This window comes from Cetorhinus maximus, chromosome 13 (assembly GCF_964194155.1).
Source record: "Cetorhinus maximus chromosome 13, sCetMax3.hap1.1, whole genome shotgun sequence".
Taxonomy (NCBI): domain Eukaryota; kingdom Metazoa; phylum Chordata; class Chondrichthyes; order Lamniformes; family Cetorhinidae; genus Cetorhinus; species Cetorhinus maximus.
The window spans coordinates 28220885-28244304 of NC_135891.1; the positions used below are offsets into that span (position 1 = coordinate 28220885).

The window sequence follows — 23420 nt, forward strand, 5'->3', positions numbered from 1 at the left end:
ATTTAAATTTTTAGGCAAGAGATGCAGGATTTATGTGAGGAAGACTTTTTATATGCAATGCATGGTAATGACCCGGAACTTGCTGCCTATGAGGGAGGTGAAAACGGAGGCAATTATTGGTTTTGAAAGGAAATTAGATGGGCACTCGAAGAAAATAATCTTGCAGGGCTGTGGGAACAGAGCTGGGGAATGGGATTGACTGGATTGCACTGTAGTGAGCTGGCATTCACTCAGTGTGCCAAATGGCCTCCTTTTGTGCCGTAATGACTCCATGACTTATGCGTGACTTGACACAGGAGATGCAATTTATTTTTTATTACCCATCTTCCTCATTTTCTCTCTCTAACTCAACAATTCCTCAACTTTGAAACCATGAAACTATATTTGCTAGGCAGTAGCAAGGGAGTGTGGGTGTGCTGCTCTGAAATCTAATTGATTGTTGAGTTCATAGCTGTGAGGCATCTTAACATCTGGTTGCGAGTCTCCCATTAGTTTTACTGCTTCTGTAGGGGAGCACAGAACTTTTACTTGGTACCGTCAAATGGTGATACTGCTGTAATAAACAACTCAGCAGTGAGGAGCAAAGGTCAGAAGGTATTGTGCCAGAATTTATCCAGTAATTCTGCATTGGTGTAACTCAATTGTCTGCCTTTCTGAAGTATATTTTAACATAGCTGCTGGAACAAAACCTTAGTAAGTAAATGCATTTTTTTTCCCAAAGTAACAGTCACTGGTGGTTATGTGAATGGAGAAATGTTACAAAGAATTACATAGAAACAAGCCCAATTAGCCCATGCCTGTGCTTGAGCCCCCTCTCAGCCACTCTCTATAGCTTTCTATTCCTTTCTATTTTGTGTTTATCAAATTTCCCCTTAAGTGCATCCCTGTTATTCAGCTCAACTATGCAAATCTAAAGATACTTATTGATGGAATTAGTTAATCTCCTGTGGTGTTGCAAACTCAAAGTCCAAACCCAGTGTACTCCTCAGGTTAAGTAAGGTTAGAGAGGTAGAGAGACTAGGCTATAATTGGACTGGGGCTCGCTGATGTAATGCAGTCCTAATTTTAAAGTCCCACATTCTGTCCTTATTTTTATATTTCTGTTATAAGTTCTTATGTTCACATTATAATGAAAACTACTTGTCACCACGCATTTGTGCTACCTACCAGTGGTGACATTGCAGTTCCTCCACTGCCGGGAGGATGTAATTAAAGCCCAATAATTTTGTGTAGACGGACTCTTGTTACAATTTTGGACATAGCAATTTATAATGGCAGAAGTTAATACGGTGTGCTTGCAGGTGCAGGGTTTTGACTGTAGAACTAGCTGTTTGCTCATGACATTGCACAGGGTAAGTAAAGGCCAAATGAAATCTTCAGCTGAAGCATAACTACAGAGTGGGCAATAATTGGATCTAGTATTCTGACATAATTTAGCTCCCATTAGTCTTTATGATCCCCATGGAGACCAACAAACCAAAAGGACCAAATTTACTGAACAACCCCAATGAGAAAACCAATGGACAAGATTTCACTTATAACTTGTACTTCAAAAATCAAAGCAGGATCAATATAAATTAAACGTGAATTAACCGGCAAAGTGCAGTCAATGTAAACTATAAAAACAAAAAGCTAAAAGCTACTGCGGATGCTGGAAATCCAAAACAAAAACAGAATTACCTGGAAAAACTCAGCAGGTCTGGCAGCATCGGTGGAGAAGAAATCAGTTAACGTTTCGAGCCTTCACGGCCCTTCGGCAGAACTGAAGCATAGTTAGGAGAGGGGTGAAATATAAGCTGGTTTAAGGTGGGGGGGGGCGGGGGAGAGAGAAGTTGAGGGTGTGGTGATTGTGGAGATAAGCAAGCCGTGATGGGAGCAGATAATCAAAAGATGTCACATCGCCCCCGCCCCCCCCACCTTAAACCAGCTTATATTTCACCCCTCTCCTAACTATGCTTCAGTTCTGCCGAAGGGCCGTGAAGGCTCGAAACGTTAACTGATTTCTTCTCCACCAATGTAAACTATAAGTTGCACATTAAATAGCAGGTGCAACAAGGCTAGATTTCATGGATGGCAGTCCACTCAGCATTTATGGCACAAATATAAGCCTCAAAGCTCCGAACTTCCTCAGGTAGAATTCCAGCTCCTTTTTAAGGATTTAGCCACTCCTCAGTGTCACCTGACAGCAGCTCCCAACCAACCCAAGTTCCATAGGCATGGTCTTCACCAAAAGAACCTCCTTGGCTCTGCTCACGACAGGCTTGATTGTCTAGATCCACCTAAAGCACCTTTATTTGAACCGTCAGTAATAACCCTGTGCACTGTATGATAGATGCTGGTCAATCAGTCCCTTTGACTGAAGTAGCGACAGTAACTTATTTTTCCTATGTGCCTGCTCCCAGATCCAGCCTTGCATTCATCTTTTTTCAACTGCGCCACAACCTGTTCACTCTCTCAAAACACAATCACGGAGTCTGTTTTGTGTGCCATCCCTGGGTCACTGGATTGTAGATTCCCACGCCCATCGGAGGCCAGTCCAACGTGGGAAGTGTAAAGTGCCAAAAAGTTCCCCCTGCTTACAGGGAAAAGTGGCCCTGCAGTTGCATGGTTGCTCGTGGAAGAATCTCCAAACACATGCCACCCCACTACCTGAAATGTCACTGGAGGTTGACTATGCAGATGCAAAGCCCAAGTTTGTGAACTTGCTGCAATGGAATGAATCACAGTCAATGCCTAAAACGTTTTTTGCTTTGGCATCTGCTAGGTTTTTATACAGAAAACCTTTACAATTGAGAAAATACTTATGTTGCATAGGATATACGGCACAGAAACAGACCATTTGTCTCAACCATTCCATGACAGTGTTTATGCTCCACTTGCAATTCCTCCCATCATTTCCCCTCTAAGTCCACCATTTTAACTGTTTCCTTCTCCCTCAAATGCTTGTCTAGCTTCTGCTTAAATGCATCTGTACTATTCGCTTCAACCATTCCCTGTGGTAATGACTTCCACGTTCTTACCATTCTTTGGGTAAAAATATTTCTTCTGAATTCCCTACTGGATTTTTTGGTGACTATCTTTGATTGCTGGCCTCCTCTATTTACGCTATTCCCCGCAAAATAAAACTTTCTCTCTGATCCACTCTAGCAAAACCTTTCATAATTTTTAAAGACCTCTTATTAGGTCACCCCAAGCCTTCCCATTTTCAGGAGAAAGGAGTCCCAGCTTGCCAATCCTTTTCTGATATGTATACTCGCATGTTTCTGGTATCATCCTTGTAAATCTTATTTCAGTGCCTCTGTATCCTTTTTATAATATGGCAACCAGAACTGCAGGCAGCACTCCTAAGTGTGGTCTAACTAAGGTTCGATACAGGTTTAGCAAAACTTTCCTACTTTTCAAATGTATCCTACAAATAAAGCCTAATGTTTTTTTTTAATGGCATTGATAACCTGTGGCACAACTTTCAGCAATTGGTGCATTTGTACTCCCAGGTCCCTTTGTTCCTCCACCTCACCTAGATTTACTTCTTCCAAGTAATAAGTGACTTCTCTATCCTTCCTACTAAAACCCACTACCTCACATTTACTTCTGTTGAACTTGATTTACCAGTTATTTGCCTATTCTGTACCCCTGTAACTTGTTGCAGTCCTCCTCGGCATTGACTGTCAACCCCCGCCCCCAGCCAACCTAAAAATTTCGTGGCATCTGCAATATTTAGAAATTGTGTTTTTTGATACCAAAGTTCAAATTGTTGATGTAAATTTTGAACAGCAGTGGTCCCTGCACAGATCGTTGTGGAACATCACTTCCCAACTTCTGCCACTCTAGAAAAGCTACCTTTACTTCCACACTCTGCTTTCTGTCTTGAAGCCAACTAGCAACCCATTCTTCCACTCATCTCCTGACTCCACATTCTCTGACCTTATTCATCAGTCTGTTATGGGGCACCTTATCAAAGGCTTCTTGAAAATCCAGATAAATCACATGTAGTGCATTGCCATTGTCTACACTCTGTTACCTCCTCAAAAAAATTCAGTAAGGTTGATCAAGCAAGATTTTCCCTTTTGAAACCCATTCTGACTATTCATTATTATATATCTCATTTCTGGATGTTCTATTCTCTCCTTTAGTAAGGATTCCGTTATTTTTCCTGCCAGCAGTAGTAAACTGATCTGTAATTCCCTGGACGTATTCAGTTCCGTTTCTTAAATGTAGGAATTACATTAGCTATCCACGAGTCATCTGGCTCTACACCATTTTTGTGACGGATTAATAAATAGTAGTAGTATTAGCTCTGCAATCTCTTCCCTAGATCCTTTTAAAATAAGTGGATGCAATCCATCCAGATCAGGGACCCTGTACTTTGTTTATCTTGTTCAATTCATACCCTTTTTAAATTTTAAGTGCACTCATTTCATTACCCATTTCTTCTTTAAATGTCATGTCTACCTGTTCTGTTCTATCTCCCTGGTAAATACCAAAACAAAATAATTATTTAATATTTCTGCCATGTCTCTATCATTACCTGTGGTATTTTGTCTATCCCTTAATGGTCCTATTCCCATTACAACCTTTTCTTAAATTGACGCGCCTGTAAAATATTTTACTTTTTTTTTTGTTTTATGTTCCTTGTTAATTTAATTTCATAGTTATTCTAAGCTTTCTTAATTTCTTTTTTTACTTCTCTCCTAACCTCCGCTTATTCTCTCTTATCAAATACTCCTCTGCTGTCTTTGTACTTGATGTATGCCTCTTCCTAACCCTCGGTTGTTCCCATATATTTTTATCCATCCATTGAGTTCCACTTGTGATTTGTTTGCTCTTTCCCTTTAGCGGAGTATATTTTCCCTGCACTCTGAACACTGGTTTTAAATGTTCTCAGTATTCTACATTGTTATTTCCCAATATAGTTGCTCAATTTATTTTCCCAAATTCTATTCTCAGCCCCACAAAATCAATTTTTCTCCAAACCATAAATCTGGTTTGTATCTACTTATGTCCTCTATCATCATCATAAAGTGTACTATATTGTGGTCACTATATTATGATCACCAATGCCTAAATGTTCCCCTGCTTTTACTCTCTTATACTTTGTATGTAAATAATAAGTAAATGTTGCTATGTTACCCCACTCCCTTTCCCAATATCAAATCCTAAACACAAACCATCTATTTGCTTTGGCTGTGCACTTCATTTTTCGTATTTTCTGGGCTCTTAACCTTAATCCATATGAATTGGGATAGCAATTAGGCCATGAGAATTAGTAACTTGCAAATATTAGATACTGTACTGCCTCATAATGTATATATAAAATTATAGATCATTGAGTTAGAATTGAGATCAATGGAGAATGCCGCAATGCCTGCTATTCTTGGTTTCTCCACAGAATGGTGCTGTATTTCTTCAAAATTATTATGAATTTCTTATCTTAAAAACAGTACGACAGGTCAGTCAGGCAGCATCTGAGGACAGAACAGACAAATTAATGGCCCAGATTTTGTGGTCAGTGGCGAAGCGACGGCTCTTGCCACTGACCTCGAAGAAAGCTGCCCACAGCTTAGGAGAGCAAAGAGGGGATATGAGAAAGCTCTGGCTGGTAAAAGTAGGGAAAATCCCAAGGTATTCTATAAGTATATCAATGGGAAGAGGATAACCAGGGAAAGAGTAGGGCCCATTAGGGACCAAAGGGGCAATCTATGGGTGGAGCCAAAGGACATCGGTAGAGTGTTGAACGAATACTTCACATCCGTCTTCACCCAAGAGAATGAGGATGAAGGTATTGACCTCAGGGAGAGAGAGACTATGTGGTTCTTGAGCAAATTGATATAGAGAGTGACAAGGTATTGGAGGTGTTGGCAGGCTTAAAAGTGGACAAATCTCCAGGTCCCGATGATTTGTGTCCCAGAATGCTGAGGGAGGCAAGGGAGGAGATTGTAGGGGCCCTGACCCAAATTTTTTATTCCTCTCTCGCCACGGGGGAGGTGCCAGAGGACTGGAGAACAGCTAATGTGGTTCCGCTATTTACGAAGGGTTGTAGAGAGAAGCCAAGGAACTACAGACCAGTGAGTCTCACGTCAGTGGTAGGGAAACTATTGGAGAAAATTCTGAAGGAGAGAATCTATCTCCACTTGGAGAGGCAAGGCTTGATTAGGGATAGTCAGCATGGCTTTGTCAGAGGGCGGTCACGTCTAACAAATTTGAATTTTTTGAGGAGGTGACCAGGTGTGTAGATGAGGGTAGTGCAGTTGATGTAATTTACATGGATTTCAGCAAGGCCTTTGACAAGGTCCCACATGGGAGACTTATAAAGAAGGCAAATGCACATGGGATACAGGGTAATTTGATAAGGTGGATTCAAAATTGGCTTAGTTGCAGGAGACAGAGGGTGCTGACAGAAGGATGCTTTAGTGACTGGAAGCCAGTGTCCAGTGGCGCACCACAGGGATCTGTGCTGGGGCCCCTATTATTCGTCATTTATATAAATGACATAGATGACTCTGTTGGGGGTAGGATGAGTAAGTTTGCGGATGACACAAAGATTGGCCGGGTGGTTAACAGTGAGGTTGAGTGTCTTGGGCTACAGGAAGATATAGACGGGATGGTCAAATGGGCAGATAAGTGGTAGATGGAATTTAACCCTGAAAAGCGTGAGGTGATACACTTTGGAAGGAGTAATTTGACAAGGAAGTATTCAATGAACGGCATGACACTAGGAAGTTCTGAGGAACAAAGGGACCTTGGTGTGTGTGTCCATAGATCTCTGAAGGCGGAGGGGCATGTTAGTGGGGTGGTGAAAAAGGCATATTGGACATTTGCCTTTATCAATCGAGGCATAGGTTACAAAAGTAGGGAGGTTGTGTTGGACAAAAACAAAAATACCTGGAAAAACTTTTGTTTTTGTTTTGGATTTCCAGCATCCGCAGTTTTTTGCTTTTATCTTTGAGGTCATGTTGGAGTTGTATAGAACCTTGGTGAGGCCACAGCTGGAGTACTGTGTGCAGTTCTGGTAGCCACATTATAGGAAGGATGTGATTGCACTGGAGGGGGTGCAGAGGAGATTCATCAGGATGTTGCCTGGGATGAAACATTTAAGTTATGAAGAGAGGTTGGATAGACTTGGGTTGTTTTCGTTGGAGCAGAGAAGACTGAGGGGCAACCTGATCGAGGTGTACAGGATTATGAGGGGCATGGACAGGGTGGATAGGGAGCAGCTGTTCCCCTTAATTGAAGGGTCAGTCACAAGGGGGCATAAGTTCAAGGTGAGGGACAGGAGGTTTAGGGGGATGTGAGGAAAAACTTTTTTACCCCAAGGGTGATGATGGTCTGGAATGCGCTGCCTGGGAGGGTGGTGGAGGCAGGTTGCCTCACATCCTTTTAAAAAGTACCTGGATGAGTATTTGGCACATCATAACATTCAAGGCTATGGGCCAAGTGCTGGTAAATGGATTAGGTAGGTAGGTCAGGTGTTTCTCACGTGTCGGTGTAGGCTCAATGGGCCGAAGGGCCCCTTCTGCACTCTGATTCTGTGAAAGATCTAGTGATCTCTGTGACATGGGGCAGAATTTTTACCTCATCTAACATCAAAAATAAATAATTCAAAAATAAAGAAAACATGCCCCCTCATGTCACATGAGCAGGGACATGTTAAAAATGAGTTTTGAAAATCTTTTTCTTTTATCACTGTTTGAAACCTCATCCTGCCCGTGGATAAGGTTTTGCAAAAAATGCAAAGGCAGCTTGGCCTATTCGCCCACCCGTCAACCGTAAGGTTGGATGGGCAGGGAGAATCTCTCAATTAATTAGTTGGCTTAACGGCCCTCTAATTGTCAGCGAACTCCATGCACGTCCGCTGACCGAAATATCGCGCAAGTGCGATACGTCGGGATGTATCGGGCGCGCACCCACATGCCGAACTGAAAATCCTGGCCATGGATTTCACTTTTCCTGCCATTAAATTGAATCTGGCGCCAAGTCGAGGAGATCTCCAGGCGTCCAGCAACAGTGATGTCATCAAGCAGGGCAAGCAGCCAATCAATTGAATTCTCAATGGACAGAAACCAGGAAGCAAAATATCATAAACTTTAAATTGTCTTTATTGTACCAAAGCTGGCTTTTAAATCATAAAGATAAATTTGACATTCCACCGATATAAAATTTGCCTTCCAGGACCAGAAAGATTGTTTTAGTAGGTGCTTAAAAACCCAGCTATATCTCATTAACAAGGTGTATCTTTACCAGGCTTAAACAGTGATATCACAGCATAAAAGGGGATGTTCTCCAATTCACTGATCTCTGAAGATTGCAGTTTGTGGTGTCTACATCAGTGCACCCATGTGGAGGAGCAGGGAATCACTGACAGCAACTTCTGGATTTCTGCATTCAACTGTGCACATGCGGGCACCAGAAGAAGTTGTCAGTTTCCGAAGAGTAATGATGGCAAACACTAACAATTTTTCTGTCGTTTAACAGCAAAACCTGTGTCGTCGTTTCAGGCACGTTTTGTTCACAAATGTTCCCTTCTTACCTATCCAGTTATAGCTAGAGAATTTCCTGTAATTCCTTCTCTGTTTGCCCTGGCACTGTTACCTCTGAAGTCTCCCATGGTTCTACTCTTGACTCCCTCCTATGTCTCATCTACACGTTCTTCGATATCATCCAAAAAATGGTATCAGGTTTCACAGGTACGGTGATGGCACCCAACTCTACCTCATCACCATCTCTGTAGCCCCTCCATTACTTTATTGTCAGGCAATTCATCCAATATCCAGTCCTGAATGAGCTACGATTTTCTCCCGTTAAACATTGGCAAGCTGACGCTCTGATCTATTCCTTAGCCACCAATTTCATTTTTACGTTGCAGACTGTTCACAACCTCAGCGTTCTGTCTGATCCTATATTTTCTCCATTACAAAGGCCCCTGCTTCCACCTCTACCCTGCCTCCACTGTTCCAGAAGCTCTCATTCATGCTCCAGACTTGACCATTCCAATACTATCCTACCTGGTCTCCCATCTTCCACCTTGCATAAAGTGGAGCTGATCCAAAACTCTTGCTAATTGTTACAATCCCTGTAAAGTCTGATAACTTTTGAAATAATATTTGAATTCCCAGTGACAAACCTTAACTCTTGTCACGCAATTCCTTTAAGTTTTTAAGACTTTTACTGTAACAAACTAAAAAGCAACATGAATAAACATTACTTCATAAGCAACTAGTACTCTAAACTACAGAAAATATGTCTAACTTTTAACTTGATTGGAAACTACATGCCACGGTTATACTTTACTGCTATCTGCAGGATTTCAGTTTTTACAGGAACCAATCCAACATCACTCCCAACTTCCTTTTCCTTTCCCATGTTCTGGGTTAGAAAATTGTGCACTTGGTCTGGTCTGGTTAGCTTTGTCAAGAACAATATTGTTGATTTCTAATAATCACTTGGGCCTTCTGGTACCAGCAGGTGTGTATCAAAGAAATTATCTGTCATAGTGCTTCTTACGCTCTGTATTCAGTAATTTATTTTGTTCTCCTTTAAACCAGACACTACACTGTCATCAGGGCGTTGACTTTTTAATACAGTCTTTGCATTACCCTGTTTATATTTTAACTCTGGATCTTAATTCTCTTTTGTGGCTGTAAGTTTTTAAATGTCCAAGTCTGTAAAGAAAGTCTCAGTCAGCTTAATTGCCACCCTCCTGTTTAAATGCAGGATTACTTTTATCTTTAAGTTCATTCCCATGATTCAATCTTCCAGCATTTTTTCCCCAGGAGAAACAGGTTTAACACTGCCTTCTTGTGTGCAAGCAGTTCATTCTTTTGCCAAGTAAAATTCTCCTAAGCTGCTTTAAGAACTTCATTAAGGTCACGTCAATGATCAGCAAAAACATCCTGACGCTCTTCTCTTTTTGTCCGAAATCTTGGAGACAGACAGCCTGTCCAGCTGCTCTTGCCTTTGTTCCAGGTGTGAGAACTTTGTACCTTGCTCAGCAAATCCCAACCTGTCCCCATGGTAACCAAGCCACTTAGCCTGTACTGAGGCAAAGTAATATCATCTGTATCAGATCTGCAGACCTCCATTGGCTCTTGGTCCACCAGTGTCTCAGTTTTAAAATTCTCATCATTGTGTTCAAATCCCTTCATTGACTTGCCTTCCCCTGTCTGTATAACCTCCTTGAACCCAACAATTTTCCATTAACTCTATATGGTTCTCCAGCACTTGACTCTTGTACATCCCACACTCCCTTTGCCCCACCATTGGTGGCCTGTGCCTTCATTCAGCTTGACCCTAAGCTTGGGAATTCACTCCGTAAACCTCCCTTTTCCCCACGTTTCTCTCCTCTTTAAATCTCTCCTTAAAACTTAGCTGAACTCTTTGATCTTGCATTTGGTCACCTGACCTACTGTCTCTTGGATCGAGGCAAAATACTGTGGATGCTGGAAATCTGAAACGAAAACAAAAAATGCTGGAAAATCTCAGCAGGTCTGACAGCATCTGTGGAGAGAAAGACAGAGTTAACGTTTCAAGTCTGTATGACTCTTCAAAGCCTTTATCTCGGATCAGTTTTTTATCTTATGCCCTTGTGAAGCACTTTGGGACTTTTCCTGGTGTTAAAGGCATTATATAAATGCAAATTGTTTATAAAATTACTCTGTTTAGAAGAAAATACCAGAGCAAAATTCCTATTTTTCTTAATTACATTAAAAATGTGAAACTAGTGACAAAAAATGACTAGTGTTCATGTCGGCTCTCAAAGCCATTAAGTACCGTTATTTATATAGATTACTGAGATGCTCTATGGAAATCTAGACCATGAAATTTCAGTTACTGAATGTTTCTTGATACAATAAATGTTTGAGTTGTGAGGATACCTTCGCATTCTTCTTGCATGAATACAAAGATACAAACTGAAAGCAGTCCTTTTGATATTATTTTTCTCTTCCAACATTGTTGCTAAATGCTGTAATCTAGCATTATAAATACCATGTTTTGCTCATTTTAAGAGTTTGAAGTTAGCATAATGTAAAGGAAAAGAACAAACTAGAGGCTTTTGTTCTAAACAAAACATTACAGTTTTACTTACTTGATACAGAAGTTCCATTAACAGATTGCTATTTTATGGTTGCTATTATATGGTTCCTATTAAATTATTTGAATTTGGAAGAGAACAAAATGTATTTATCATTAGTAATTCAGTAGGCTACTAGCAAAATGATTTGCAAATAAAAATACTGAGCGTACAGAATTTTTGATGGAAGCCAATGTTTTACAAAAAACATTGGAGTTTTTTGACCGAAAATACTTTGAAATGGGATTTAATGCTGAAAATCTGACATGGGATTTATATAATCTGTTAATGGAGCTTTGAGACTCATATTTGCAAGTTCCTGTACAGTGCCATGAAATCATTTTGTTGGCTGCTGAATTTTGACCAGTCCCCACTTCCCAGAAAGACTGGAATCTGGACTGATTTGAAAACAGATGTTCTGAATGAATCCTCCTATTAGCCAATATGGCTTGCAATAACAGTACAAAGAGTTGTACTTAAGAGACACAAGTGTATTATTTTAGTGAAATATTCTAGTATTAAAAAAGTCATATCATTTATAAGGATATTTGGATTAGAAGTGTTAACTGAGAGGATTGCTGAGCATGAAACAAGTCAAGCATTTCCTCTATCAGCATGAAAAAATTATTTGATCTAGATGAAAGACCATTTGAAATTACCAACTTGTCTTGCTTATACTGTTTGACTATGTATTTACTGCTGAACAGGACAAGTACAGAACATTCAGCTTCTGACTTTAATTGCATCTCGATTGCAGATGATTATGTTGCAATAGGAACTGACTGTGACCATATGGCAGCGCAGATTGAAGAAAATATCCTTTTTTATGTGAATATCTTCTGTACAGATGATGTTCATAAACTGCCCTCTAGCAAACATTTGCTGGATAAGTGGTATAGGCTAACATTTTGCCCTTTCATTTCTGTAGTGACTATGGGGCCTCAGTTCAGAACTGCCCATAATTCAGCATGAGTTGAAATAGATTGGCAATCTCACTCAACAAGGTAGTAAGGTTATGTGGTGTAGGAAGTGGATTTGTCTTTTGAAGTGATGATTAAGGTACTTTGTTAAAGTACAGCAGAGAAGGTTTTACTGTGTATTGCTATTCTGTACTTGACCTTGGGAGTGCTGTAGGCTAATGCTGGGTGTTCAAGGTGTAACATTTCTCCATTCCTAATGCTAGCATTGCTCATCTTAATGAGTGCAAAAATATAAAATTACACACCTAACAGAAATGTGCACTAAAATTAATAATGAGAGATTTTGGTTTGTTTAGCAGCAATAAATTTATAATGCATGTGTTCATCCAGTAGAGAGAGAGGGTTGCATTTTACTGGGGGGACTGCTCGCGCCCCTGGAAATAAAGTTGGCCAGAAACCACTTGTTCTGTGCCAGCCCTCCTCACAGCCATAAAATGCTGTGGGTGGACTAAGTTGGTGAACCGTGGGACTTCTGCCCCTCATTCGGGTGGAAGTCCCATCCTTGGGTACTGCCGGCCAATCTGATTGGCTGGCAGTGCCAGAGCTCAGTAGTGAGCACTGCTGGGACTGCAGAAATAAAGCCAAAGAGGAACGTGGCTGCCCCGAGAAGGTAAGCCCTGAAATTTTAGATCTGGGATCCCAGAGTCCAGGCGTGGAGGGGTGTGGGGGCCAGGTTCTGTCAGGCAGGTGGTGCAGAAATAATGTTGGTGGGGGGAGGGACGGGAGGAGTTGGTATCTGAGGAGTGGGGGCACCATTGATGTGAGCAGGGCACCCCCTGAATTAGATGCCCCCTTTCCTTCCTGTCTTTGTTTAAGTAGACCTTTAAAACATCCTGCCCACTCCAACCTGACTGCCCATGCCAATCATGTTATGACGTGGGCAGCGAATTATTCAGAACAGTAGGCTTGTAATGAGCCTGAATGACCCTTATTTATATGTGGCGGGTTCAGCCTGTCTATCTAGTATATTATGGGGTTGAGCTTGGGGTGGGCGGGAACATGGTGGGCTGGCTACCAAACCTATTTTACTTGCCCCTGTTGAGAAAACGCCCAGCAAGGACATGTGAAATCCAGCCCGTACACTATGGAGACTCCCAAGAGTCTATGTTGATTGTAGCCTCTCTTCTGCAAATGTAATTAAAGATCAGATCCTTTAAGTTGATTGCTACGCAAAATGCAAGAACAATAGTTAGTTTACAGAAAAAGTGTCCTTTTATTGTCTGCCTTTGCAAAGTTGGAGGTGAGGTGATGTAGGTGGGAATGGTAATGTAACATTAGAAATTTAATTTTTAGCAAATATGTTGAATGCAGAGCTATAGCCCACAAATACTGTAAAGTTTTTTTTGGAGGAGTACTAATTTCCAACTTTTAGTTCCTTCCTCCTCCTCCCCTGAAAACATTAACTTTATTAACTGAGCTGTCAGAGGAGCTCATGAAGGGATAGCTGCAAAGAGTCTGAGCAGAAAGCATTGTCACAGACGGGTTGTCTTGTAAGCCAAAAAAATTGAATAAACAGATTTGGTGGTTTCTGTGACTGATTCTGTTTTGGGCCAATATTCTTTGGAATTTGACATGTTTGCTGTAGAGTTAAACTAAAATGAAAATATTCATTCAATAGTTGTTATATCTTGACTTTGGCTATGACTCCTTAATTTAATTGACACTTGTATTCCAAGAGATGGGCAATACAGATATGAAATACAAAAACCGAGTGAGAAGCAGGATAGCTAACCTAAAAGATACAAAGAACCCCAACTTAAGGAAAAATGTTCTCTGTGGAAATATTTCAGCAGAACAGATTGCAAGAATGACTGCTGAGGTAAGGCAACATTATTAGTGTGATGTTTTCTTTCCCATTAAACAAAATCATGCCTTTCTTCTAATAATGCAAAGATGTCTACCAGAAACACTGTACCAATTAGCTACCAATATAAGCTTTGCCGAAAATGCTAAACAGTTTTTCTTACCACAGAAGATACTAAAAGTGTAGAAGGTTCAAGAGCTATAATGCAATCAAGGACATTATCAATGGATTTTGCTTTCCTTCTAATCACCTAATATCAGAAAGATAATTACAGACAAATGGCATTCCACTAATCTATAAAAACCAGATGCATCAGGAGTTAATCCTGTATGAATTATCTGCCACTAAATGTTGCTATCCCACTATAAATGATATAAAGAAAGGTTTTCTAATGTTTGCATATTGGCATGTAGTGCTGCCTTTATGCAACTAAATTTTGAGGAATACGATGGGCCTTTTACAAATTGGAGTTGTGTCTTAATTAAAGTACTTTCATTTTCATTGTGATTTTAGTCTTTTAAATGATCCAAACATGCATAATTGAAGCTAAACTTTTCTAAACAATTCTTAAACAAAGAACAGTTTTAGTGATTGTATAATGGTTCTCTCTAATGCACCATTCAAAAGTTTTATGAAGAACAGTCTCACTTCAGACCAGGTAGTTTTGTACGTTACTTATGTCTTCCCAGACATCCAAATCCACAGGGAGTTCATACAGGGCCTACGTTATTAGATAGTCATAGTAACTTGTTGACGTCTGAAATATTTTTGATATCAAAATAGTTGAGTTTTATTTTAACCAGGGTTGCTGTTGATTAAGTCATTTAATAATTATTGTGGAGGAAATTATAAAATTGGTTTAAAATTATTTTGTACAAAACGTTTATAATGCTTGAGGGAATTTTGTATTTTGCAGGTTTGGTCTGCTTTGTCACATGCTACAATGTGAGATCACTTGCTGCTTTTTTGAGAATGTATTCTCACTGTTCTCCTGTTAAGTGCTTTTGGCTAGTTCCCTCGGTTCCTTCCTGCAGAAACGAAGATCTCTCTAGGTTACGCTCAAGCACAAAGCACCTTCTTTACTGACATTAAATTATATTTTTATTCAGATATTTATTTCCTTGGCCCAGTGGTACCAACTATCACCTCAGTCAGAAGGTGGTGGACCCTGTGTTCCTATGGGTTATGGGGTGCAGACAGGAAAGTGGAGCTAAGACCACAATCAGATCAACCATTGTCTTATTGAATGGTGGAGCAGGCTCGAAGGGCTAAATAGTCTACTTCTGCTCCTGAGTCCCCTACTCCAAGGCTTTAGCACAAAATGCAGACTGACATTTCAGTGAAGTATTGAGAAAGTGCTCTGCTGTCGGAGACGCCATTTTTCAAATGAGACATAAAACCAACGCCCTATTTTCCTCCTCAAGTTGACATAAAAATTCCCATAACACTATTCAAAGAGGTGGTGAGGGAGATCTCCAAGATAGTTATCCCTCAACCAGCAACACTTATCTGGGCATGTCATTGGTTTTTGTAGAGCATTATTGTCTGCCAATTGGCTGCTATGTTTCCCTATGTTACAATAATGACCATGCTTCAAAAATACTTACTGGCTATAAAGCCCTTCGGGACACCTTCAGATTGAGAAAGACAATTTATTAATGCAAGTCCTTTCCTCTCCTTTTATATTCCTTATACTTTATTTACATCCTTATACTTTATTTACGATTGCAATTAATTTAACGTCCCAGCACACCCACCGTAAAATATGCGCACGCATTTAAGGCATTTTTTCAGTTCATACAGATCTAATGCTCTCATTCTGAATCTCCTCCATGTCTTACAGTCCATTCTCTACTTTGTTTTCTATATTTTTAGTTCCTACTAATTACAGTTTCCCTATTTCATGCCCTTTTATGTTATCACATCACTTTTATTGTGGTGCACCATGCAGTTTTCCCTCTAGATATGATTTGAAGTGTTGAATCTGCCCGTACTCCAACTGTTAAGCCTGTTCAGTCCTTGCATGTTATATTTGATTGCAGATAAATCCATTGCCGGATAGTTGGACATAATCTGATTTTTCATTGTTTAATATTTGTCGTGCCCTTTTTTTCAGGTGCTGAATGTGGGGCAGATAGGGCAAGGTGGGGTAGGTTGGTGGAGCAAAAAGCACCAATTTTCATATGCTTACATCCTGTACCCAAAATATCTCGGAATCGTTTTTGATACCGTCTTTCCTTCAGGCAATATGTAAATGACTCTGGCCTGTAATGAGTATTTGGCCCTTTATTGCCACATACAAGCGAGTCTAACATCTATATCATGACCCCAGTGTGGTTTCTTCCCCTTAAAACTGGTGAGCTGCATCAGGATGACAGATTGGTGTCCGCAGCTTTCCAGAATTATTTCTGACTTCGTATGCGCACCATTTTGTGCTCAAAAGCAGGTCTAAAGGAATTTCTTCTTCTTTGTGTTTTATTTTTTTCTCAACAGCAAAGCCAATAGTTAGGTACTTCAGAATTTCCAATTAGGATAAATCTAATCATTATGTTCTAAATTATGGGACTAGATTGTTACCACATTTAAACCAGAAATGACATACATAAAGGGTGATTTGGGGTTGAAAGCACTTGCTGCAAGGAATTTGCAATACGCTAAATACTTAACCAATATTTCAATTCTTCTGTGTGTTTTTCCTTTGAAAATCGGCTGTGACAATCAAAAGATGTAGTGATCCCACTACGCATGTTGGAGGTGACACCATTTTGAATTTTGCAACCCTGACCTCATTGTGATTTAAAAGGTGGCTGCCGTGTGATTAAGGTGAAGTAGAAACATAATTAAGATTTAATTTATCTTGAATAGGTGTAGAAAGGTTAAATTATATCCCTGCTATTCCCAGGCAATGGAGTTCTTTACAGGAATTTGCATTCACTTTGGTAAATTTCATGTGGGGACTAGAATAGAAATGGGTAATAGTTTGAAAAACTGGTTCTCAATCTGGACTGAGATATGTAAATTTGATTACAGTGAAGCTCACATTGAAAAAAGTGAAATCTTTAAGCAGTTTGGATCCTGCTGGTGTTTGATTTTGTATATTGATATTTGTATATCAATGTTCACATTATGTGGAAATCTGACCAGAAATTCATTTTCTTCCCTTTCCTACATCTCAAAAAGCTGCAGGTTAAATCTACATTTATTCAGCCAGTTGTACTTGCTGCATATCTCATACCTCAAATCTGCTATGTCTGATCATCACGCTGGCTTTCACAATCATATCAAAATGGGTAAAATGCATTGGGTCTTTTCACATCTGAAATGCATTGAGTCTGAAAATCTGTTAATTTTGGAATTGTGTAACTTGACAGCCATTTTAAAGTTGTATATGTAAATGCCAATTATCAAACAGTATTGAAAGGAGAGCATTTCTTGGGCAGTAGCAGCAGAAAACAGACTGCGGTTACAGTTCTTGGGTCAGCTGGATGCTGAACCACACTGAATTGCTCCTTGATGTGCTTTTAACCAACATTAACTGTGTGGCTTCTTGATATGAAGAGACACCTGAATTGGTAGATCTCGACAGGGCTGAAAATCAACAGTGAAATTAAGACGTTTTTACCAGGTAGGGATTTTTACAAAAGCACATTTTGGTATCCTGCAGTTTGGAGGGATGAAAAGTTTTTCTTTTAAGAACGTTTTAAAGGAAAACTAATTTTGAGCCACCTTTATAAGAGATATTTGAAATCCATGTAACCTGGGATCTGAAAGTTTTATGCACCATATTTTACCTTCTAATGTTTTTTTTTAACAAAAATAAAGGAAATGGCAAGTGACGAACTGAGAGAGATTCGGAAGGCCTTAACAAACGAAGCTATCAGAGAACACCAAATGGCCAAGACTAGTGGCACTGAAACTGCCCTCTTCACTTGTGGGAAGTGCAAGAAGAAGAACTGTACATATACACAGGTAAGAGTGATGTTGACATATAGTAAACCAAAGGGCCAATTAAATGGTCCTGTTTGGTGCACAAGTTGCGCAGAGGGACTTAAATTGGCAGAGCAGAACTCAAACCAATTTCTTTCAGACTACATTTTTAATAAGCTAAAATGCTTATGCACATTTCATACACTAGCTTAATTAACGCCTTCGATTTCATGATTTTCGTGAATACAAAGAACAATTTTGGGGTATTTTTGCTAAGTTTGCTTTCTCCCTCTTTCAATGTCCACTTACATCGCAAGTAACTGAAACTCTGGATGAAGAGGCTCTTAGTTTGCTTTTGTAAGTTTTTACATCACATTTTAGCAAAATTTTTTAAGCAATTTCTTTAACTACATTTTCTAATTCCTCCACCAATAATTTGATTTTCTTTTAAAGCTTGTCCTTTAAAACATTTCCATGCAGTATTTCACATTTGAGATAGCATAAGTTGAAAGAAGGCAAGTCAGGAAGATAAACAGGCTTCAGACCTTTGTACACCTGACTATATATCGTGGACAGCTGCCTCAGCTTGTATTGAATCAGCAAGGTAGAGCTTTATTATTATTTGCTTCAAGGATACCTTCAGTCAACTTGAAGCATATGAATAACATTACTGGAGGTTAGCAAGGACATGAACTACTGTACTCGGTCAGCACTGCAATATTAGGTATTGTGCTGCCCAGAAAGAGATTGAATAGATGACCAATACCATCTATTGTTGTTCATCAAAGCCAGCACTTTTATCACCACCTTTTCCTGGTTAATGTAATTCAGCTACCCAGTGACACTGCATTGATGTATTTCCTAAGTACACTGGGTTACTGATAGCTGCCATATGCTCAGTCTGGGTGTCAGCAATGACCATGCATTGTATTATAAGCATGAAGATGTTGGAAGATGTGAATGTGACAAACCTTTCAATTGTATGTTTCATCTTGTGCTCTGCTGCAGTACTGATATGCACTGAAAGAATTGCAGGGTTCTGCAAGGATTTAATATGAGTGAGCTACAAACTGAATTAGTTAATGATTTTGTGGCTTGAAGAGATGCTGCCAGACCTGCTGAGTTTTTCCAGGTATTTTTGTTTTCGTTTTGGATTTCCAGCATCCGCAGTTTTTTTTCTTTTATCTTAGGCCATTTATCTGTTGTACAGTACATTTGGTTAGTTCCACTTTGCTAAGCTCCTTAGTATTCCCTCATCTCATGCATCCCAGATACTGTTGCCAGCATTGAGCTGGGATGCTGGCTTCTATCAGGCATGATGCTTTGTTGTCCTGGCAGAGTACCAAAAAGCCAGAGCCACCTCTTGCTGTAACACATTCACTTTGCCAGCCATGGAATGGATTCACAGATGACTCTGCTCTGACATTTGTCCAATCTATTTGTGCTTGCTTATTGACCACCCTTTTGGCCTCAACCAGCATTTCTTGTGCTATGCCTTTGAAAAGACAGAAACATTCTGAACACTCCAACACTTTATCCCTATGTATGCAGTTATGTATTTAAGTAGCTTCTTGCCTTTACTTTTGAGCAGCAAGTCTTTATGGACGGTGCACTTCTAACATTCTTTGGGGCCTGCTTCCTTATATATCCTGTGTAAGCCCTAAGCTGTCCAGGAAGCATATTCAAACAAGATCCTCAAGCTGGCTTTGCATCATCACTCATGGGGTGAGATTTACACCAGTGTAGTGGCTCCAGTGATTTTTAGCTGGGATCACTAAGTCAGCCCAAAAATACTTTCTGTACCGAATGAATCAAGAGAGCATGTAACCATAATAACAGGAGTGGTGACATTGATGTCCAATTTGTTCAACAGTGTGTTTTTTACAATTTGCTATACTTTCTATACAAGTGAAACTTGTTGGTCCATCCTGTAGAGAGTTGTGGCCTAATACTGTTTAGGTTATTAACCAGATCTTCAGTATATTACTCAAACTCAAGTGAATTGAGACCAGTGTAAATGCAACTGGAACAATAGCTCACATGGAGAGTAAACAATGACTTGTTATTTCTGTTTCAATCATATAATTTCTGCATATTTCTGAGTAAATCTTTGACCAATCACATGAGCCAGGTCCTAGTTAAGTTTGTAATTTATTTTCAGATCTTCTTTAAAAAAGCTTCTAATCTTAATTTTTTTAAACAAGGTCAATATTAGACTATTAAAATATTTAAAGAAGATACTTAAACTTTTTTTTATGAAGAAGCAGTGGTAGATTTGCTAGATTATTCGCAGTTGGCATTTATAAATAAAATTCTGTTTAAAGTTGAATAACACTCAATAAATAAGCTATCATTTTTTGATATGTATCAACATAATTTTTTTTTCTTTCAGTTCATTCTTGTCTATGTAGGGCTGGCCTTACTGTAAAAAAGGCAAGAACACAGCAGAGCATTGTTTTTGATAAGTTTTCTTTCCACTGACCCAGAATTGCTGAGATTGCAATTTACATCTTTACTAACAAGTAAAAACTGATCTGTTGAATTTTATCACTTACAAGAATTGAAATGTTATCTATTATGAAAAGGCAATTTTATGATGTAACTGTCTCTCGTCTTTCTCCAGGTTCAAACACGGAGTGCTGATGAACCCATGACTACGTTTGTTTTTTGCAATGAATGTGGTAACAGATGGAAGGTACGTTTTCATGTTGTAGTCAAGTAATTTTGTAAAATATGTGGAACAGCAATTCGTGTTTTATTAGAGCTCTCTGAGTAATTGATTGACACAGTGTTATGCCATACTAAGAAGGACCCAGGTACCATCTTCAGCTGGGGCGGGCACTAAAATTGACCTTGAAATCCTGGCTAAAAAGATGTAAAAATCAGTCAAAGTTCATGCTATCCAAGAACCCCTAGTGTAAAGCACATACCTAATAGGTGCTGGCTGAGGCAGAGTTTTGATGTCTTTCATAGTGGAGTAGCCTACAGACACACTAACGTCAAATATGAAGAGTAACTACTTGGATGGGTACTAGAGATCTGCTGATGCCCAAGGTTCAGTACCTTAAACAAATGTTGCTGCTATCGAAAGGTGAGAAATGAGATGGGGAGGTAGAGGAGAAATAGAATTTTAAAAGAAAGTATGGAAGATGAGGTTTTAAATGTTTTGCAAGTGTAAAGCCATTTATGCTACTGGATAGCTTTCAGTTCAGATCAAGGTGACCACAAACAATGTTATCACCCCATTTATGTTGTCTTATGACTTTTGTTAACAAGAAATATTTTTAGTATTTAGAAAACATTTCCGATATGGACAGTTTAAAACATTATGAAAAATAAACCTCCCATGGTGTTTCTCACTTAGCACGGAATGTAACATACAGTGATGATATTTAGCAATTAAGGTTGAACTATATATGTACAGGTGTCCACAAGCATTGATCCTTGGCCCCCTCTATTTCTCATCTACATGCTGCCCCTTGATGGCATCATCCAAGGCACAGCATTAGTTTTCACATGAACGCCGACGATACCCAGCTGTAACTCAGAGTCAAATTAATTAGGGGATTTTTGAAGTTATTTTGTAGACCTATGTATGTGCTTACAATCTTTCTTGTGTTAATAAATGTTTAATTTAGTTTTATAGAAATTTCCTGAGACACAGTGGTATTACTACTACTGAATTCAAAGCCTGCATCTTGAAACATACAAATTGCAAAAATGGGTTATGACAGTTGTTTCAAGTTTCCCTCTGGGATTTGAACAACTCAGCCTTTACCATCGACTGTGTCATAATAATCAGCTGTCTTGACTCCTACACTGTTGCTAAATTATCAGACTGCTTATCTGACATCCAGGACTGGATGAGCAGAAATTTCCTTCCATTAAACATTGTGAAGACAGCCCATTTTTTTTCAGTCCCCACTCCAAACTCTGTTCCCAAGCTACTGATGCCATCCCTCTCCCTGGCAACAGTTTGAGATAAGTCAGTCTGTTCGCAACATTGGCATCATATTTGATCCTGAGGTGAGCTTCAGACCTCATTTGTGCCATCACTAAGATGGCCATTCTCACCTCCGTAACATTGCCTGATTTTGCCCCGATCTCAGTTGATCTGCTGCTGAAACCCTCATTCATACCTTTGTTATCTCTAGATCTGACTATTCCAACACAGTCCTGGCTGGTTTCCCACATTCTGCCCTCTGTAAACTTGAGGATGTCCAAAACTCTGCTGCCCATATCTTAACTCTCAACAAGTCCTGTTCCCCTGTTAATCCTGTGCTTCCTGATCTACGTTGCCTCCTGGGCAAGCAGTGTTTTGGTTATCCTTGTTTTCAAATCCCTCCATGGCTTTGACCCTTCTTACCTCTATAATCTCCTCCACTCCAAGATATCTGCACTTCTCAAATTCCACATCCATATTTTTAATTGTTCTACCATAGGTGGCCATGCCTTCAGTTGTCTCAGCCTCAAGCTCTAGAATACCCTCCATGTGCCTTCCTACCTCTCTATCTCACCTTTCTCCTTTAAGACACTACTTAAAACCTATCTTTTTGACCAAGCTTTGATCAACTGACCTCAGGTCTCCTTATGTGGTTTGGTGTAATACATTTTTTTTCAGGATGCTGCCATGAAACATCTTGGGACCTTTTGTTATGTTAAAAGGCACTATATAAATACAAATCATGTTGTTGCTAAAGTGTCACTGATGTCCTTTTAAGGTTACAAAGTCCAGATAATAAAATTAGCAGGCTTTACGCAAGGGTCTGTTGAGATGCTGCTGATATTCTGCCTCCACTATTTTGTGCTGTGGATGCTTTGGGGTTGGGTATGATATCAGCCTAATGTGGTATTTAAGAGGCCTGAGCTACTTGACGCCAAATTTGGGCTGCTTCAATATTTGTTCATCAAGTTGCGAGTATCCGGCTGCAGCTCATGCTACCATGGAAATTTGAACAGCTATTTCATGCAGTCAGCCAGTTAACACCTGAGGTGAGGACCAAATGGCAGTGGGAGGGTGGGGAAGAGATTGATTTCTGCTTTTCTTGAATGCCAAATTTTGAGTGCACCCATTCTTGGCTGTGATATCTTATGAATAAGTTTAAATTATGGAACTTAAATCTTAGGATGCAGGTGGGTCGCACAATTTTTCAGATGTTAACTCCTATTTAATGCCCTCACAATGAGTGTAAGAGGATTAGGGGCACAGTTAAAAATTTTAAAACCATGATTACATCCCCAACCAATGCAGCACCTTTAGCCATTTTCATGGAGGTGGATTTCGTGTTGTCAGTGTCCCACCCTTGACAAGCAGAACACCATGCAATTAGGAGCCTATATTAGATTTAACAGTTGCCGAGCAGTTGAAAGGGACGCTGGAGCTGCTGGCTTAGGAAGGTAAGTGCTTTATATAATGTTTCCTGGGCACAATGGCAACCCTCTGCCCCCCCATAACCCCATTGCTGATTGTTATGACACATGGTAAAGGCTAAGTTGTTCAAATCCCAGAGGGAAACTTGAAACAATTGTCATAACCCATTTTTGCAATTTGTATGTTTCCTGATGCAGGCTTTGAATTCAGTAGTAGTAATGCCATTGAGTCTCAATTTTTTTTTATAGATCTAAATTAAACATTTGTTAA

The 23420-nt window shown here is 39.7% G+C and overlaps 1 protein-coding gene across 1 annotated transcript in view; it reads left to right on the top strand.

The window, feature by feature from the left end:
* Window positions 1-23420, top strand: part of LOC144688505 (transcription elongation factor A protein 1-like) — a 43804-nt gene that overhangs the window by 18491 nt on the left and 1893 nt on the right. Inside the window, exons 6-9 of the mRNA XM_078555162.1 lie at window positions 11826-11882; window positions 13713-13867; window positions 17675-17821; window positions 20403-20474. Coding sequence (XP_078411288.1) covers window positions 11826-11882; window positions 13713-13867; window positions 17675-17821; window positions 20403-20474 — 431 coding nt within the window. The remainder of the gene's footprint in view (window positions 1-11825; window positions 11883-13712; window positions 13868-17674; window positions 17822-20402; window positions 20475-23420) is intronic.